Source organism: Opisthocomus hoazin, chromosome 21 (assembly GCF_030867145.1).
Source record: "Opisthocomus hoazin isolate bOpiHoa1 chromosome 21, bOpiHoa1.hap1, whole genome shotgun sequence".
Classification (NCBI taxonomy): Eukaryota; Metazoa; Chordata; class Aves; order Opisthocomiformes; family Opisthocomidae; genus Opisthocomus; species Opisthocomus hoazin.
Genome location: NC_134434.1, coordinates 11922368 through 11942782, shown reverse-complemented (window position 1 = coordinate 11942782; position 20415 = coordinate 11922368). Strand labels below are relative to the sequence as shown.

The 20415-nt window shown below is 54.5% G+C and overlaps 1 protein-coding gene across 1 annotated transcript in view; it reads right to left on the bottom strand.

Annotated features, from left to right (window-relative positions):
• Positions 1-2020: 2020 nt before the first annotated feature.
• The window catches only part of HS3ST3A1 (heparan sulfate-glucosamine 3-sulfotransferase 3A1), a 38143-nt gene continuing 19748 nt past the window's right edge, over positions 2021-20415 (bottom strand). Inside the window, exon 3 of the mRNA XM_075440722.1 lies at positions 2021-2774. Within this exon, the coding sequence (XP_075296837.1) occupies positions 2156-2774 (619 nt within the window). The 3' untranslated portion in view covers positions 2021-2155. The remainder of the gene's footprint in view (positions 2775-20415) is intronic.

Here is a 20415-nt window from a genome sequence, read left to right as displayed (position 1 = left end):
GGGTCTGTGCGATCCCTCGTCTGCCTTTCTGCTCTAAGGTGTTTGCAGAAGGCAATTACATAAAATGTTTACCCAGATGCAGTACAGAACATTGCCAAAAAGGGGCTTAAAATGAGACACACTGGAACAAGAACGCTGGGAAGGGGGTGGGGAGGTATCAGTGCAGGCAGCAAGGGTGGCACTGAGCTGTGGCATGCAAGGACAGACTGCAGAGCACAGGCCAGCTCTGGTGCCATCAGCCCATCCCCACCACTCCACCAGCCGGGGCACAGAAACTGGAGCTTGGGTAAGGGCTTTGGGGCAGCAACGGTGGGAGAAGGTCCCAGGACATCGCAGCGCTAATGAAGTTACTTTAATTACCTTGGGAAAATGGGCCTTGCATGCAAAACTACGTGGGTTTGTGTCTTAAGGGGATAGGAAGGTCCCAGGACTCTGCATCCTTGGGAATGGAAGGAGGCACATAGGGATGGGTAGGGAGGGGGAGGCTCAACACCTACAGCAGAACTTGCTGCCATGAAGTTGAGCAGAGACCAAGCTGTTTTCCTGACCTGTCAAGCAGGACAGCCCAAGGTGGAAATGACTCCTTGGGTTAAACCTTATTTTCAGATACAATTCTCTTTGGACTCCTTGAAATCTCTGCTGTGATTTTATTAAGATCTTCGCTGGTGTGCAGGCAGCCGGTGAGCTTGGCCCCAGGCTTCTTCCTAACCAGATTACCAGGTGATCCCTCACTTAGTTTGCTTTGCTCTATCAGGGCCTTTTTCAAGTTAGACTCAGGAGAGGGAGCATCATCATGTTGTGTTTACACAGCACCAAGTGATAATTAGGTGCTCCTACGGTACAGAAAATGCTGAAGAGCCTGCAGATAAATGACCCCACGGTAACAGAAGATTCTGCTTCACTAACAGATTTCTGTCGCTGAGACACTTCTACCAGCCAAAAAAGCTGATAAGGATCAAAGCACAGTATTTAAAGCTCCTGGTGACTGCAAACAGGAGATTCATTTTGCCTGACAATTTTTGGAGCCCTGCATCACCAGTGCTCTCATTCCTGCTTCCCCCTCGGTTCTCCTTTAGGAAAGGACAAGCAAACTTCCATCATCTTCTCCTCATTCTCTCCCGTTTTTAGACGTGATTTTTGTTAAACAACCCTTTCTTCACTGCTTTAAGACTAGCCCAACCTAAACCATTTTTCATTAGGGCTTAAATATCATCCGCCAGACACCGAGAGCTTGTTCCCTGCGTGTGCGTGGTGCGATGCCGTGTCCCCCATCGCCTTCACGGCTGGTGTACCACGAGCATCGTCTCTGTGTGCCCCTTCCTCGCCGATCACCCAGATCCCTTCCTATGCCCCCCCACCCCAGGAAAAGCCCTGCCCTCGGCGTAGCACATGGGGAGCACTGGTTTAGAGCCAGCTCCTGTGAATGAGCCCTTCTGACTACCTGGCAGTTTTCATCACAGAGTCAAAAGAATCATTTGTTTTCTTTCACTATTGGTTACCAAAGCTGTTTTGTCCCAAAACAAAACAAAGGATTATTTGTTTTGGCTTCTGTAAGATGAAAAATAAGTTTGCTTGTTGAAAAGAGCTTGATTTGGGGGGTGGCAAAAGTCAAACAAAAAATTGGATAAATGAAAAAAATGTCACCAAGGGTTTAATGCAATAAAAAAACCAACCCTAAGGTAAGGTTTTGAAAGCCAAATCAGATATTAAGCCTCCTTTGTTTCATTGTCAAAAGCAACGAGGTCTGGCCTAAAATGGCATTTGCAAGCCAAAATCTGGCTGACCTTCCAGTAAGGCTTGGAGCTCCTCCAAGCACCCCTGTCCCTTCTGGAGGTGGACCTGAGGACACCCAAAAACTCTGCACCTGCATTTTTGTTTTTTGACAGAGACAGTGCTAAACCTTGGGCCCATTGAAAGCAGCAGCCAAGCTGTAGGCGATGTCAGCAGGACCAGGCTGCTTTCTGGACGGACACATCACCTCGTCTCTGAGAGGAGAAAGAAAACAAAGCAATGTCGAAAGAAAACAAAGAAAGTCAGAACAAATCCTGTTTCAGCACAACTATTTTTTTTTCTGTATTTTCTCCCTCTCTACTGATATGTAAAAAAAATATATATTATATTATATTTTCCTTTTCTTAAATTATTTTTTTCAGCCTCAGTCCCAGCCGAAGTCCTGCCCCGTCATCTGGTAGAACTTCATGTTGAAGGGCCGGTAGAAGTCCCGCAGTCTCTGCACCACCTCCTGGTCTATGTCCGGGTGGGTCCTGCCTTTCGTCTTCCCCAGGCAGTGGGGTTTGCTGCTGCCTTCCGCCTTCTTCAGGCACGGGAACCCCTTGGTTTTGTTGAAGTAGAAGTGTTTGTCGGTGATGATCCTCTTGAGGCCCAGAAAGTCCTGGACCCTGCCCAGCTCCCCCGCGGGGTCGCTGATCAGCCTCTCCCCGCTGACGAAGAGGATCTGCCCGATGGGGAAGTAGAGGAGCCAGTTCTCCAGGTGCTTGGCGTAGATGCCAATCTGGATGGCGCTCCACGAGGTGTCGATCAGGCCCGTAGTCCTGTTTTTGAAGGTCAGGCTCTCAAAGGTGGGGATATCGGGCTTCTTGGAGAGCGTCTGGGTGTAGTCCGAGATGGCTCTGGTCACGGGGTCCCGCACCACCACGATGAGCTTTGTGCCCTTGGACATGGAGGAGATGCGGGCTGGGGCCTCCTTGGTGACGAAGTAGCTGGGCGTCTTCTCCATGGTGATCTGCCCCTCCAGCGTCCTGGGCATGAGGTCCCTGAGAGAGGGGGAGAGAGGGACAGGTTAGTGCCGAAGGCCCCAGGGCAGGGTAGGGGAGCTGAGCGCAGGCAGTGCCCCGGGGATGTCCCAGGTACCACGGGCAGGATGCTCCTGAGCCTCATGACTCCAGCCCAAGCCTGCTTTCCTCCATGCGTGGATGGTCAGGAGGCCCACAATGCTCTGATTCAGCAAAACATCTACAGACATTCCTGATTTCCCACTTCATTTGGTTGCCCATTTACTTAGAATTAGACCTCAACCTACTTTGCCTATTCAAGGCCTGCAAGGGGCTTCTTGAGGGGGATCCCAGCTCCCTTCTTGCAATGGGAGTGCAAGAACAGAGAACACCTCGATAGTCCTAATGTCCTATCCCTCTAAATTCCACCCTGCACATTCCGGGGTTTTCTGCACGTTGGCTTAAATTCCCTGGAATAACAGTGAATTTCTCGACTAACAACACTCCCTTCCTGCAGGGCACAAGGGATTTGCAAGGGCCAGGATGTAGGACTCTATCTTTTGGCATTTTCAAGGTGGCAGCAAGCTGACGTCACATAAAAATGTGCAATATCAGCCCCCTGACCTCAGCAATTTCCTTCTTCCACCCAGAGAAATCCTATACACAGGCTGCTTTGGGAATCTCTCCAGCCGGGAGCAGGAAGGGGCTTGGGGCTCGGGCCAGGGTCCATCCTGGTCCATGGTCCCCTGGGCCAGGCGTTGGGCATGATCTGCTAAAAGGATCGCAGGATTTGGCCTCAGGATAACCTGAGCTCCTCCGTGTTAAACAAGGCAAGCCAGGAAGGTGTCGGAGCCGTATGAGCGGCCGTTTGCTCCGCTGGGCGCTCCCCCTTGCCTGCTGCACCACATCGCATCCCCTCACCTCCCCGTCACCCCGTGTATCACCCCCGGACGGCAGCCAGCCTCTGCAGACCACCAGTGATTCACACCACCATCGTCTGCTTACACAAACCCACCCCTCCTCCCGGGCTCTCAGCAGAGTTCTCCTCTCCGCAGCTTGGTCCGGTCCTTCCCGGGGAAAGTGGGAGACGGATGGGAGGTGGCTGCAGTGCCGGCGAGGTTCACTGCCATGGCCCCAGCAGCACTCATGGCAACTGCGGCCCCGGGTCCCGAGAAGCAGGGACCCGCATCCCCCCATGCCCTGACCCCTCGTCTTTGACCTCGCGGCGTTGCGGCACCCGCGTGCCGTGATGAACGGCTCCCTGCCTGCCTTCTTGTTACCGTCTTGCGGCAGCAACATCTGGTTTGCAAACCTGTGCAATACGCCAGCAAAATTAAACTCATCTATCAAAAAAGCGACAATGAAAAGCCAACAACAGCTAAAAACACCAATAACAACCAAACCCCAGGCTGAGTCGTTACGTTACAAACGAGGCAGCGAGGACTGACCCTTCCCAAAGCAATTCTTCCCATTTGCAACCACATTGCACAGAGGCTGAGCAAAATTATGGTCCTAGAGAAGCCAAATCTTTGCTGAGAGTTTCTGTCTCAGGGGAAACCCCATGAATTTGTGATGTTCAGGCTGGAGAAGAAACAAGCTGAGGGGTACGAGCGAGCTCTCACACATCCTGAAGGATGTGGAGACAGAAAAGCAATCGCTGCTGGCACTAAGGATGGCCTTTGCCGAGGAGACACATAATGATACGGTGGAATTTGCCATCACCTGATGCTGCAAAGGCCAAAAGCATAAATGATTCCGAAACAGACTGGCCAAATTCACGGTGGATGAAATAAATTGGTGGCGATGAAACGTGAGAGTCCCAGAGCCGCTTCAGCCATGGGGAGCCCCCAACCCCGACTGCCCTCAGCTGGGAGGAGAGAACAGAAGGAGCCCTACAAACCACCAGCATTCGCACACTCTTCTGTAGACACCCGCTACCAGCCACCACCTGGGAGAAGGTGCTGGGCTGGCCAGCTCTTTGCTCTGGCCCGGTGCGGATGCTCGTGATTTTTTGCTCAGGGCAGCCTCATGAATCCCATTTTCCCTCCGTGTGCACCGAGCCCCCATTGCTCAGCTGCGGTGGTGTTGCCCTCTGCTTTGGAAACCCTGCAATGACCGAGTCACCTGGAAGCACCCGAACCCCCAAAAGGGTGAGGGAATCCGGCCGGACCCCCCTTCCCCCCCCCCAGCCGGTCCCTGCCCCCTGACACAGCCTCCTGCAACCGCAATTTGCTGTTGAGCAAGAGCAGGAGCTGCTGACCCGGCGGCGGGGCGAGGGCAGCGGGAAGGCGTGCTGACTTCTGTTTGCCTTTCGATAAGTGTTGAAATCTCCGCTGCGTCTTCCCAAGGAGGAGATTAACCCCTTGCGTGGCGAGGCTGCAACACAAAAGATCTCTTCAGCGCCCGGGAATGAGCACGCACCTCCGCTGCCAGGGCTGGCGGGCAGGGACATGCCAGGAGCCACGGGGAATGTGCTGCTACAGCTTTTGGGAGATCAATTAATTACAAAGAGCATCTTTCATGGACATAAACAGTTGCCTGGAGGCCCCCCTGGACTAATGGCATCTGGGTTTTATTGCAAAAGAGCCACTTGAAAAGACAAGAACCACAAAAATGTTTTTGGCAAGAGCAGCCACCAGTGAGCCCTGCCAGAATAAATGGATTCTGTTATTTTAATTTTAGTAGAGCTCGGGGCTTTATTTAATTACTTAATAGGGGAGGAAGACTTTCCTCAAAGGGAGCATTTCGGCTCCGCATGCATATTCATATCTGGCCTTTTCCAGGTCCGCACCTTCTTCCCAGCAGTGGTGGCCGAGGCGTCCGTCCCCGCGCCCCAGCTCCCAGGGCTGCTGCTGGCAGGGCCCGCAGCCCCTTCCCCACCCCAGTGGGCCTCGCAGGACTTCGCTCTGGTCATGCCACGGTTTGGGTCTGTGTTCCCTCGGAGCCGCCGCAGCAAACCCTCCGCAGCCGGCCGGGCTGGGAGAGGGGCAGCGGCAGGGTCGGCTGCCTCGGGGGGCCGGGCGGGGGGGGATGCTGTGCAAGGGCTGAGCACCGGGCGGTTACTGGTCCCAGCGACGCAGGCGGTGCTGCTCTGGGATTTCCCGATGCACCCGGGTGTGCCAGTCCCCGACAGCGGCACCCGAGTGCTGGGGTCGCATAAGGGTGTCCCACTAGCAGTCTCCCAACCCTCAGACACTCCTGGCGTGGAAACCGATCTTTGGTGTCACATTTATTAGGGCTTTTATATCTCTTTATTGACGGTACAATGATACCTTTAAAAATCATGAGTCTAAGTTTCCCAGGGCAAGCGGGTTGTTGGCTCAGCCCTGGAGATCAGAGGCCACGGAGATGCCACCTCATCTCAAGTCCCTGTTCCTAGCAAGAGCATAACTTCGGGGAAGAAAGCAGCACAATTATGTCAAGAAACCCGAATAATGTATCGGGCTCCCTCCTTACAAGACTGAGCGCCCAAGGGTTGAGTCCTTTTGGAAATTCAACCTGGAGCAATGGATCCAATGATACATGTGGTGGTGGCTGCCACCAGCCCGTGCTGGGTTCCCGCCTCGGCTCCATCAGGGAATGGGAAGCGCGTTAAAGCAGCTGGTTTGCCTCAGCTGACTTCTGCCACCGTCCCACAGCTCCAAGCAGCAAGAGAAGCTGGTGACCAATGAGCAAACAAGCACTGCTTGTTCCAGAAATGAGATTTTGGGAGGGGACAGCCTGTTTCACGTAGGAGAGGCAGCCCCACGCCGCTGTGTTTCCCGCAGAGGTGGGAGCTTCTCCTGGTGTTGGGTCCAGAAAACTCCAGGTGAGCTTGCTGTGTGAAGTCCACCCGCTGCTTTGCTCCCAGCTGGTCCAAGCCACGTCCTGCTCGGGACCCCCCGGGCTCCTTCGCAGCGTGCAAGGCATTAAAAGCAGTGGACTTGCTGCAAGGCTTTCCCACACAAACCCAGCCCAGCTCTCTCCCGGCGGGAGGCTGAAGTCGGCAGATAAGGGCAGTTCTTCACTGGGCCTCACGCCGTCACAACCCAGAGCAATAAATAAAGCTGCCGTGATTACAGCAATCAGCGCCACGGCTCGCTGCGCCCTGGTAGAACCTGCCCCACTCGTGTGCTGAGGGCAGGGCTCCTCTTAACCCCAGAAGGTGAGTGCCTTCTCCCTGGCAGTCCTAGTATGACCTTTGTTAAAATAATCAGCCTGTCAGAGCCCGGGTATCCAGGCTAGAGGGACTGAAGTGACCGTCCAGAACGAGGTGTGCCAGCCTGATGCCGTAGGGAGGGACGCTGGTGCCATCCCCCCACCCGGCGCTGCCAGGGTCAGCACTGCCAGGGTCTTCACACCCTTCTCCATCCGAGCGCACGGCCAGGGCCGCCTCGAGCTCCTCTGCAGCAGAAAAGGGAGCGTGCGCACGGCCTGACATGGCAATTGCAATCCAACTGAGGAGGAGGAGGATGCAGAGGACGGGTCTGGACCGGCACAGGGGTCTGCACCTTGCAGCAATGCAGCTTCTCGGTGCTGGAGCAGGGACCAACCCAAGGCGAATGAGCAGCGAGGGGGAAAGATCAGTGCCCTGCTCACCAAACGCTGATGTCCTGGTCCCAGCACCAGCAGCCTGGGGGTGGCTGCGATGTGGGCATGTGCTTAGCCCACCCCTGGGACAGTCACAGCTTCACTCGGCGCAGGAGGGGGAGCAGAGCAGGTCTGCAAGCACCCCAGCAAACACAGCGGAGCTACAGCCTGGAAGTGCAAACCCACCATCAACCAAGTCCTGAGATGCAGAAAAACCCACAGCTGGGGCATCTGCGTGGCAGCGGCAGCTCGGGGACGCGGCTGGTGGCCCTGGACCCCTCTGGCGTGCTGGCTTGGTGCTCTCCCACGGAGCCTCCGCTGCAGAGCCTCTTCTCCCGATGGATGCTCACCCTCATCTTTCCTGCCGACCTGCCCCAAAGGGCACACAAGCCAAGACCTATCTGCCAGATAAAGGGTGGGAAGGAAGCAGCGACGTGAAGCCGGAGCTTCGCACAGCCTGCTTACACAGATACGGGCTTTCCCAAAGGCGCTGCTGATCTCAGCTATCGGGATCTTTCCACGACACAGCCTGCGAGCTGCAGCGGGGTTACGAGACATGGCAGATGCAGAAGGGCATGGCTTACCCCCACCCTGCACCCCGAGACACCTTCCCCGGGCAGCCCGGGCCGGGGGGCACCTTGCCCCGGCCTCCACGTGCCTTTTCCATCTGAGCCCAAAGTCAAAACCACGGGTCCAAGCAGTGGGATTCACCGAGAACCGGTGGGGAAGGAAAGCCCCTGGGCAGGTATCAGAGCATCTGAGGAGAATCACCGGGATGTTTCCACGGCTCGAGGGGAGCAGCCACTGCATGCGGTAATAAACACCTGAGAGCAATCTTCAGAGAAGAAACCTGCCCTCCGTGACTTTTTGCCCTGCTCAGCTTAACCCAGAGTGGTTTTGCTCAGGATTCAGTGGCCAGGGTTCAGCTGGGGTTTGGAGCACCCCAGCCTGCAGCAGCGGTGGGAGAGGCAGTCTCCTGCGGTGGCAAGGGTCGTTCTTCAGAAGTGCCACCACAAAAGGTCACTGCAGGAAAAAACTGTATGAAAGAAACGCTGCTCCTTCCGAAAGAGCCCAACAGCTCTGCAGTCCACTGCGGGATGCTGTGTCCCACGGCAGAGCCTTGCCGGCAAGGAAGGGCCCAGTCTGCTCCCAGAAATGTAACACGGGGTCACGGGAGGATCGGGCACTGTCCCACCGGCAAACACCCGTCCCGGGTCCTGCCTTCGTACCACGAAGCGAGCGCGTGGTTAAAAACGAAACGGGCTTGTTCATGCCAAATTATCCGGTCTTTGCATGGGGGAGGACGAGGAGAAGGAGGAGCAGAAACACCTTCCTCTCATCTCTGGGAGCCAGCAGCGTTCAAGCGGTGAGAGGAACCCCCCTCCACCAACCACCCGAAAAACCAAGCAGCGGCTGAGCCGGGCGCTGGTGCTCTCGTGCCCCGTGGTCCCGCGTGACGGCGTTTCCGCACTTGTCTGCTGCCTGGCGAGCGTTACAGGAGCAGAGCTGAGAGGGAAGACGGACTGTCCGAGGGGGCTTATTTCACCTCTCTGTTCTCTCCAGAAATGCTCCCGGGATTTCTGTCTCCAGGAAGGGGGTAGACACCATGGTGATGGGCATGTAGGACAGCTGGCAGTCCTAGGGGAAACACGGAGCCTGCTCCACCAAGAAGCTACTGAACAAGGAGGATGGGGAAACTGAGGCACAGCAAGCACTGTGCCTTGATGGAGCCTCACATTCTCGAAGCGGTGCGCGTTACTCCCTGGGCTACTGCAGCCACCAGCAAGTGGTCTTCTCACCACCACCCCCACCCTATGCCCTTTTTGCTTTTTCTTCCAGATTGTTTTAAGCAGTGATTTTTTGCAACAGAAATTTATAAAAAAAATCAAAACCTGCGATCACAGGCGCTTCCCATTCCCCCACCCTCCAGCCCACACTCCCAGCAGTACCATTACAGCGTGTGCGGGAGATGATTGAAAAGAAAGACACTCTGGCAAGAGCCATAGCTTGATGTAACCAGTAGTGCGTTGGGATACATAAATGAAAAAACGCTGCCTGCAGAGATGAATATGTCCCTCCTACGAGGCCGGTGTCTCAGCCCAGCAGCACCAGCAAGGTTCGAAATTTGCTTTGATGAGCTGCGAGGGCGCGTCGGAGTTACCTGAGCCTCCGCTTTGCCTTCCTTCAGATGTGAAGTGAAATCAATAAATGGAAAGATGCATTTCAGGAAACCGATAAAACTGGGAAAAAAACCCCACAACCCACCCTCCAAGAAAAGCTGTGGGACTGGGGAGGCTGAAAAGAGAGTGGCAAAAGATCAGAGAGGTCTGGAAGGAAAAAGGAAAATCACTCATTGCGTTGCTGGATGTAAAATCAAGTCCAACTGACATTAATATCAAAAGGACGCCCTCACCATTGGTTATAACGGAGGATGGATTGGGTTGGAGCAAAGTGAGAGGGAGGAATGGCCCGGGGAGAGGACAAGGAAGACCGTGGGTCTCTCCCATCCCTACTCACCCTGCTGCCGAGGCATTTTCTGCAGGTGAAGAGAACACTCAGGGAAATCCAGATGTTCTTGGGGGGACCCACAACACAACTGTCATCTCCCAGAGGACGCCTGCACCCTCGCGAAGCAACCGCGGTGGTGTCAGGGGCCTTGGGTTTGCTCCTGGCTCTGCTCTTCTGTCCCCACTGAACCGGGCAGGATGAGTGCATCCCCTCCGCTGGGATAATCGTGGTTCTGTTCCCTTGGCTGTGGTCACAAAGACCTCCAGCAGCACCGCTTCATTTCTACAAGCGGTGAAGAGTCCTTGGGTTATTTGCTCCTGGAGTTGTGCTGAGGAGCCTCCAGCCGCTCTCCCTGTGCCCAGCTCGGCAAGGTCCCTGGCAGGGCACGGGTTTTTTCCTCTCCCCAAGATTCCAGAGGGGTTTAAAATCAAAACATGCACAAAAATAGGTCCTGTCGAGTTGAGCTGTGGTGGGATGAAAGGGCAGTTCTGAAAGCACATGGGGCGTATCGTTACTTTTGGGCACTTAGAAAACATCCCAAAAACCTGGCAGCAGGCAGCCAGCCCTGAGCACAGGCATCACTGCTGGGGAATAAATGTGGCACACGGTTAATCTGCCCCCTTCCTGAATAAACTGCTCTGGCGGAGGCAGGGCCTCTCCTCCCTCCCCTCAAATCAGCCTGCGCTGTGCTTGCTGCTCGTCGGGAGCTCCCGAGCTCGTCCTTAGGCGGATGCCGGCGTTTATTTGAGCAAGTCTCGGTATTTATGTATCTCATTACAGCTGCAGCCGGTAGCATCTGTTTCCACGCTGTAACTGTCAAGCAGCATCTTATCAGTGGAGCTGCCTTCCCATCCCACAGAATCACAGAATCACAGAATGTTGGGGGTTGGCAGGGACCTCTGTGGGTCACCCAGCCCAACCCCCTGCCCAAGCAGGGTCACCCACAGCAGGCTGCGCAGCACCGCGTCCAGGCGGGTCTGGAATATCTCCAGAGAAGGAGACTCCACAACCTCCCTGGGCAGCCTATTCCAGGGCTCCGTCACCCTCAGAGGGAAGAAGTTCTTCCTCATGTTCAGACAGAACTTCCTGTGCTTCAGTTTGTGCCCGTTGCCCCTTGTCCTGTCGCTGGGCACCACTGAAAAGAGTTTGGCCCCATCCTCCTGACACCCACCCTGCAGATATTTGTAAGCGTGAAGCATCCCTCCTCTCCTTCCAGCTAAGATCTCGCTGAAGTTTGGGAGACAGCTGACAGCCTGGCGCGGGATGCAGCCAGCACCCGTGGTCCAAACCTCGGCCTGAACAGCAGCCCACAGGGACCCCCGGTCTGCCCTGTCCCCCCCCACCCCTCCAGCAGCAGCCGAAGCAGCCGTGCCAGCCCCACAGCCAGCCCAGCCGGCAGCCAGGGTCTGTCCGGGGCAGGGGGACGTGGTGGGTGGCCGTGCCCATCCCGGCATCCACGCTGCGTCCCTCCCATGGGCACCCCAGCAAAGGCATCTGCAGGTCCAACCGTGGGGCTGCCACTGGGCTCTGGGGGGTCCTCAGCAGATCCCCCCCCCAGTTTGCACCCCGCTGCACGCCAAGCGCCGGGCAGCTCTGCTCCCCGCCACCAGCATGTTTAACCATTTCAGCACTTTAGAAAAAAAACCCACTCCAGCCATCCCACTGCCTCGAGAACAGGGGTTTGGACACGAAGCTGTCAGTGCCGCGTCCACGGCTGTGACAGCCGGTGTCACCCCGTCCTGGGGTCACAGCCGGGGAGCCTTCTCCTTCCCGAGGAGCCTGCGGGGACAGCGGGGTGTGTGCACGCGCCGTTGCGGATACCTCTGCCGGTGGATGATCTCTTCCCAGCTCTGGGGGCCGTGACCTTGCTCAGGAAGAGCGACAACAACCCCTGGCCAAGGGGCCGAGGAGACCCAGCAGCAAGGGGCAGTGTCCCCGAGATAAGGGGTTCGTTCTGCCCCCGAGAGCCGGCACACGCACAACTTCGCGTCGGCTTCCCCGGCCTGGGAGCGACGGGGCCGTGGGGCATCTCGAAGGGGCTTTTGCACGCGAAGAGGGGACTGTGCGGGGGGGTCTTTGCTCAACAGCCCTGTCCCCCCAGCTGTGCTTTTGGTGCTCAGCTCCTGCCTTGCTGCCTCCCGGGAAGAGAGATTGCACTGATCAGTGCTAATTAGGGCGTGCAAGCCCTCTGCCTAATTGCTCTGATTAATTATTGACAGGCAGAGCTGCTGCTTTGAGGGCAGCAGGTAAGCGGGGAGCCCCGTGGCCTCCTGGCTCGCGGCAAAGGCGATGGCGGTGGCGAGAGGCGATGCCGCCGTCCCAGCATCCCGTGACCGGTCTGTGAGAAGGAACCGCGCCAAGAGGCTCCCGAAAAGCCGCTGTGCTGGGAAGCGCATCTGGGCGTCTCCCGGAGCCCGCCGGTGCCTAAGTGCTATCGACAGGCAGAAACCCTCCGCTGCCATTAGCCGCGCAAGCCATTGATTTTCTTTGCTGGAACAAGAAACTCACTGGGGCTGAGGCAATCTCGGGTGGCACCGCGGCTTCCCCCAGGCTGACCAGCTGGGGTTTGGAAGAGGGGCGTTTTGTAGTTGTTTTCTTTTCAATGGCTAAAAAAGCCAAGTCATCCGGGCGCACTTCTGCATCCGTCTGGGAGGATGCGGGGTCCCGCCCGGTCATGTTGCTGGTAAAACCCAGCCGTCTGCCTACCAGAAGCAGATGCAGAGCTCCAGAGCCCTCGGCCACAGACCCCTTTACGACATCTCCATCCTTTGTACGGGAACGGAGACAGCACCAGGCATCATCTAAAGCAGCTTTCTCTGCTGGGCTTGGGGGTGGTTTCCCCAGCCATCCCTGCTGCTGAGGAGTCTTCCCCTCTACACTGCCCTGGTGAGGCCTCATCTGCAGTACTGTGTCCACTTCTGGGCTCCCCATTTCAAGAAAGATGAAGAGCTACTGGAGAGAGTCCAGCGGAGGGCTACAAGGATGATGAGGGGACTGGAGCATCTCTCCTATGAGGAGAGGCTGAGGGAGCTGGGCTTGTTCAGCCTGAAGAAAAGAAGGCTGAGAGGGGACCTTAGAAATGCCTACAAATATCTGCAGGGTGGGTGTCAGGAGGATGGGGCCAAACTCTTTTTCAGTGGTGCCCAGCGACAGGACAAGGGGCAATGGGCACAAACTGAAGCACAGGAAGTTCCGTCTGAACATGAGGAAAAACTTCTTCCCTCTGAGGGTGACGGAGCCCTGGAACAGGCTGCCCAGGGAGGTTATGGAGTCTCCTTCTCTGGAGATATTCAAGACCTGCCTGGACAAGGTCCTGTGCAGCCTGCTGTAGGTGACCCTGCTTTGGCAGGAGGGTTGGACTGGGTGACCCACAGAGGTCCCTTCCAATCCCTACTATTCTGTGGTTCTGTGATTCTGAGTCCCTCCTCAGCCTGGCCACCAGCCTGCTCTGTAACCCAGCCTTAGTGCTCGTCCCAAGGCACTCCCAGCGGCTGTCGCGAGGGCAGGTTTGGGGTACGCCCTGCACCTTCCTTCCCGCCTTCCCCCAGCAGGCCTGGACCCAGCGCTCATCACCTTGGCTGTGGCCACGTGCATTTTTTTGGTCCCCTGTGTTTTTGCATCTCAGTGGCCTCTCCAGAACCATACACCCTCCCCAGCCAGAGCTTCACCCCAGCAGTGGTCGGGGCTCCGAGGGCAGGGCACGAGCCGTTGCCACATCCCTGCAGTACCAGCTAATTCTCACAAGGGAGCAAATCAGGCCCACAGCGAGTTCATCATTTTTCCAATATAGCTCCCAAATGAGAAGCGATTCTGCATTTCCTGGATGGATTTGCTTGGGTACATGCAGGCTTCTGGTGGCTGGTTCTGGTGGCTTTTTGGTGCTGTTTTTCACTGTAACTGTCGTGCCTCTTAATGCAGATGGACACAAGTTCTTCTCTTTTCTACAGATGCCTCTATTATTCTGCAGCCTGCTGATTCCCCTCTATGCTGTATGATGCCTGAGGAGACTTTTCCAGCTGAGATGATGGGTGTGACTCTTTTGCAGCCTCACGCTGTGCCTTTCTCCCTTGCAATGGCACAAAGTGCAAACCAAGAGCTCCCGCTCGCGCTCCCACCGTGTGCGGGAATCAGCCGCCGCCGGAGCCGTGCGGCACAGGACAGTCAGGCCCTGGTTTTGTTTACTCAGCGCACGGCTGGAAATGAATCCCATGAGCCCACCCAGACCAGAGGTTTGCTGAAAAACACATGTCCATTTGCCCGCTGCGCAGCTGTGCCACGGGGAGGGAGCTCACAACCTCCTCCCATCACACGGAGGGATGCAGAAGAGTCACAGCCTTCACAGTGGTCGGCGTGGCCTTCAGCCTGGACCTCACCCTCCTCAGTTCTGATGCTTAAATACCCAGTTTTGGGACCTGCTTCGCAATTCTGAACGTGCGCTGCATTTTTAATTTGTATTAAAGATGTGCCTATATGGGCTGATCTTCATCCCTGGCTAGCACGTGAACAGAGCAGGAGATCACACATGCTCTGAAAAGCTTACGGAGTAAAGATTGAAGGATTAGAAAAAAAATGGCATAAATGACCCAGCAGCTGATATAATGAAACCTCAAGCCCATTCTTCTTCCCTAAGGGCACCCCTGAAGCTTTACACGCATGCACCCCTCCCCCAAACAGCCCCCCAGATGCTGCTGGTGGCCTTGGAGGGACCAGAGCTGCACCTTCCCCTACCTCGACCCGTGTGAACCTTCGTGATGGGCTCAGCCTTGGGGTCCCAGGGCACAGGGGTTTGTACTGGGGAGAAGGTGGGAAAGCCTCCGCCCCCAGCCCGTAACCATCTCGCAGCTCTCACCTGAGGATCCGCGAGGCGGCACGTTTCACCCTAAGCAAATCACCTTAAAGAGGAAGGTTCGAGAACTGTTTATTATTGGAAATGTCTCCCTCTCTAGGACTCCTTTTTTGATAAATTAGCCTCAGCTTCATTACTTCATGATATATTTCCCTTGACATTTAATTATACTTACCCCAAACACATTAAGCCAATCAGTCTGAACAGCTTCTTATTAACATGCAAATTTCTCCTTTGAAAAGCCATGAATCTATGAAAAACTCTCTTTAGGCTTCCATTAGGCCCATTTGGGAAGTTGGGAACCCCCGGAAACGCCCTCCTGGTCCAAGGCCGGAGGGGACCAGGGGGCCCAGACCCACAGGCACACCCCGGTCCCTGGCTTTGGGGTGGGTGAAGGGGATGCTGCCATCCACCAAAGCACCTTCACGGGCCTGGAGCCACGAAGATGGGAGGCTGAATCATGCAAACCAACATGGTGCTGGCGGCTTATCCCCATCCCAGCCCTTCTCCGTGGGAACTGCTGTTTCTCCTCTCCACCAGCCCTGGAGATACGGCGATCCTCTGCTGCGCACCGCGACACCGTCTCGCTGCAGGGGAGCTTCACGTGGGAGCTGCAGAAGACGCAGTGAAATCTCAGCCCAGTTTTTAGCAGAACAAACAGGAATCCGGTTCCCCCGGCGCCATGGGCAGACGGGATGTGATTTGCATTAGGCAAATAAATTGAACCACACAATTAACCATCTGCCCTGGAACAGCTTTAGGTTTTGCTTTAAAGCACCACTTCCAGCCTCCCTCTGCTCTCGTATCCGGCTGAACACCACAGGATTTTCTACTCGGAAACCAAAAGGGAATAAATTCACTGAATCATTCCTATAAGTAACTGCAGAGAACCACCAGCGTAGGTACGAGAGCCGCGGTGGCCTCTGGCCTCCGGGACGTGTTTCCCGTGGATTGCCCCAACGGACGAGTCACGAAGCTGCTTCAAACCCTTCCAGAGTCTCCAGCTCCCACCGAAAGCCTCCACTTGCTACAAGATGATTTCTGGAAAGCTGCTGAGTGCCGCGGCATCTTCTCAAGAAAAAGTTACTCATTTCATCTTACTTAAAAAGAGGTTGTCGTTTTTAAAAAATACGATTCGGTGTAATTTTTTTTATTTCCTACAGTTAGACATCAAGATCAGAAATACACTGCAATCAGTGTACTATATAAATAGTCCAATTTTGGAAAACAGCTCTCATGAGCAATAAAGCAACCCAATTTACTATGCGCTATAATAAAAATATCTCTTTTAGCATATAAATCAAACCAGAGTGAACAGATAAAAAAATAAACTCAACCTCCCTGGTTTTTGCCTGAGAGCGCAGGCAGCCGGCCCTGAGGAAGGGCTCGCCTGCCCTATATAAATATATGCAAGAGCAAATCTGCTAAAAATTGTAGCCACCACTTTATTTTCTAAAGGTCCCAGTTTATCCTTCGACAGAAGAAGGAGGGCTGGGGAGAGGTCGGCGAGAAACACAATCCTTTCCTGTATAAACAGTATAGACTGTGCTGATTTTAAGTGCATCATATGGCATATATTTTATGTGTGTATATAGAGAGAGAAAGAGAGATTTTTCAAGCCAGCCAGAGACATGAAGTGATCCTATATCATCTAAAACAAACAATCGTACTTGGACTTCTGGCAGTTTTCCTTGCAGTCGTCCCTGCCACCCCCCCTGCCCCTTCCCCCATGGGCTGTTGGTGCGCGCTGCCGCCTGGCCCCATTATTTGTCACAAAGGCATATAAATCACTGGGGAAACTCTTATTATCTTATTTTCCCTCTGCTTCCCCCTTGTCTGTTTTGAGAAAAATTAATGCATTTGTCTCCAGAAAAATGTGCAGTCTCTATAATTCAGTTTTAAAACAAGCACAACTAGCAAATGGATAGACCTTGGTTAGGAGACTCATTTTTCATGCGAGTAATTGAAGCCTTCCCTTCGATTTTTCCTTTGGGTGTTAAAGACAACTGATGCCTTCCTGGAATTTGCTGAGGTCTACAAAAGGTGGAAAGACAGACAGACAGAAAAAGCAGAAGAGAGAAAGAAAGAGAAAGACAGAGATAAAGGGAAAGAAAGAAGAAAAAGATGAAAAGAAAAAAGAAGATAGAGAAAAGAAAGAAAAAAGAGAAGGAAGGAGAAGGAAAGAAGGAAAAAGAAGAAAGGGAGAAAGGGAGGAAAGAAGGAAAGCAGAAGAAATGGAGAAGCGAAGTCTGAAGCTCATCTCAAAGCATCAGCTGCCTCTGCAGAGGGAACTCTGGGGAGCCCCCAGGAGAACATCCCAGCCGGGATTTTTCCCAGAGCTGGCAGTGCTTTGGTTTGGAAGCCTCCTCGCCGGCCAGGCTGGTCAGGAGACCCATCCCCACCAGGCACCCCGACAGCCTCTGCCTTAACCCAGCCCTGCACCCCGGCTCTGCTGCCCACAGACCTGGGGACCAACAGCCCCGCCGTGTCCTGCCGGCACCCCAAGCCCCAGACGTGGCGTGGGGGGAAGCACCCCGCGCAGGTAATGCCGCTGGTTTCATCCTGATGCCTCTTCCTGCACCCAAAACTCAGGGACTCTCTGCTGCTTCCCCCTCCCTGGCTAGCGGCACCCACCCCTAAACGGGAACGCGGATCCACACAGTTCTCCGGGCAAAGTCCCTCAGACAGCAGCGTGTTCCTCCAGACCACAAAAATCACAGCCAGCTTTAAGCTCATCCCCATCCCTTGTGCTGCGGGGCTGCTGGGCTAAGCAAGAGTCTCCCCCCACGAGCAGTGCGTACAACAGGGGCTCCCGTACAAATCGATGCTCGCCCCCGGACCGCATCCTGACCCCCCGTCAGCTCCCAGGCCCGATTCACCACTGACGCAGAGGAAGCCAAGAGTAATTCCAGAAAAGCCACCATCAAGTGAGCGCTCAGGCCAGCGAAGTCTATTGTTCCTTTGTCTCTCACTATATTATCTCTGTCCCCCGGGAGCTGCATTATTGCCTGCAATATATAATGTGATTTGCTTGTTTTCCTTGTCTGCCTGATATTTCTCAGGCACGCGCAGAGGCACACCTTCAGCCACGCAGACTCGCAGCAACACATGCGTTCTTCCCGGGGAAGAAGAGGAGAAGGATGGGAGAGGAGCTAGGACGGGAACTGGAGCAGGAGAGAGGGGCGGTGGCTGAGAAGCTGCAGGCAACGTGAAGGGGAACGAAATGTTGCCTGGGAACTGGAAGTACACAGAAAACCATTGAATGGACGTGATTGGGGGAAAAAAAAAAAGTGTTCTTCCATCCTCCTTGCCTCTGGAGGTGGAGAAATCTCACCAGATCTCAGAGACCAAAACTCAGGACCTAGCAGGAACTAAAGCAGCTAAATTAAAGCAGCTGGAGCCAGAGGAAGGGAAATAATATTGGAAACAGGCAGTGGGAGCAGAAGGCTGAGACCACTTGGGCCACGCGGCCCGTCTCCGGGAGCTCTGGATACCCCCATGTCCTGGCGGGTTAATGGACCGGCTGCCGGGAACGGGGAGAAGAGCTTTCTCCCTTCTCTGCCCAGATAAAAGGATCAGTCCTCCAAGATACTGTTGTGGAGTCCTAAACAATTCAACCGAGATTATTAAGATCAAGATTATTTAGAAAATACTGTGAAATACCCTATACTGCTGGAGATGCATTGTGTATTTGTGTGTGTGTGGATATCAACAGAGAGCTTTATGAAAGAGCCACACACCCCAAAGGACACACCCCCACTTTCGAAAACAGAGGTTGTTTCTTAAATTATGCCAAGAAATTACTTCTTTATATATCACTACACATTTCCTCCTGCTGCCAGGCCAAAAAATCCTGTATCTGTATCATAAAAAAGAGAGCCTGACCTCAGGCTATGATCTAGAATATATGGAGTCACACGAGTTTACCCTCGCTGTCATTCCTCATCCTTCCCGTGCCAATTCTTTTGCTAAATGAAACTGGAATGGCTGGGAACAGGCTCCCTGCTTTCATTCCTGGAGCAAAGCAGTCAAGAGCAAAGAGGGCAAAAGCCTCCAGAAAATAGAAAGCTTAAAAAGATCCCTCCTAGCTTAATTTGCAGGTTCTGGGCAAGGCAGGGGGTAGCGCCGAAGAAACTGCGCCGAGCAATCGCGCCCTGGCCCCCTCGGCCCCGCAGTCTGTCCAGGGATTTTAGCCACAGCGCACCGGGTCGCGCATGAAGAGCTCTCTTCTGTGCTCAGCTGTTCCACCTCCTCCCAGGGAATGCACCCCTGGCTAACCCGCTGTCACGCAGCGTCATCTGACATATCTCAGGAAGTTTTAGTTGACAGCAGATCTAAATTTCATCAGTGAATCGTGCAGCATCTGGCTGAGGTCCGGCTGGTCTGTAGGCTGGCACCCTGCGCACCTTCCCGATGCTGCCCAGGGCGGGCATGGAGGCTCTGGCCTGGGCATTAGCGTGGCACGAAGGTTTCTAAGAGGGAATCCTCTTAGAAAAAAAAGAAAGAAAAGTGCTCTCCAGAATATGAATGGATGAAAAAAAGCCCAATTAGTGATCTCAGCTTCATGAGGCAACTTGAGTCATTTGGATCCAGGCCAATAAACCCTCATCCTCCTCACTCAGCACCAAACTGGCATAGGCTGGGGGTTTCAGATCAGCTCCAGAAGATGACCCCCAGCCTCGCATTGTCCAGCGCTGCCTTCCTCAGCAAGACCAACCCTCCTTCCCTCGTCACTTCTCAGCATCCACAGCGAGGAGGAAACCCAGCCTGAGTGTGCTCCCTCTTTCACTGCGCTCCCCTTGGAAAACGTAAGAACGCAGGGGAAAAACTAAGCTAAGCCCACGCTGGTACTCTCTTCACAGCAGCAGGGATTTCAAATCCACACGGACACCACGGCCCACCACGACAGCCGGGCATCACCCCGCGGTCGGGGGGTGGGGTCTCACCTTGCAGGGACCCCTGCCATGGTGTGACCGTTCCATCCCAACATGGAGAGCCACGGCGGGGGCTCTGAAACGTGAGTCTGTGTCTTGGGACCCAGGTCTCCCCGAGAAGCAGCGAGACCTCTGCTCTTAAGCCACTTCGGAAAGCCCAGACAGGACCCCTGGAGATGAAGATTTTGAAGTCTGATCAAAGGGACTCGTGGAGATAGCAAGGAGGATTAATGCTTTTCCAAAAGCACAGTGAAAGCTTCTTAGTTATTCCAGTGGGGCTTTTTTCAAAGGCGCCTAAGGGAGTTAGGCACTTAAATCGCCCTCGGATCCTTTATTTAGTTTGCAAATCCTGCGCTGGGGTAGAGCAGAAGTGTGACCCCTGAAGCATTACTTTCCGAGCGGGTCTGCTTGAGTGGAAAGCGGAATTGATTCTGGCTGTGCTGGTGGCCTCCTGCAGCTGCTCCTTCTCCGTAGCGGAGGGAGCGAGCTTGCTGGTGGAAACTGGTGAGGACACGACATCTCTAAAGAAATAAATAAGGGACCAACAACCCACTGAAACCCCGCGGGCTGTGTGTTCAAGGGAAATCATTGAGAGCGGCTCCAGGTTTGATGCCTTCCAGGGGGGTTAATGCTGGACAGAACGTGCTGGGGGACCCTACCCCTGGCAGATCCCGACTGCGGGAGCGACCTCCAGCTGGGAGAGCAGCATCTCGAGTCGCCTCCGGTGGGTTTCACCGCGATCTCTAGGAAAGCTGCAGGAACCACTTATTTAATGAGTGTGGTTATTCTTCATTGCTCATGTCTCCCTGTACTCTTTTTCCTCCAT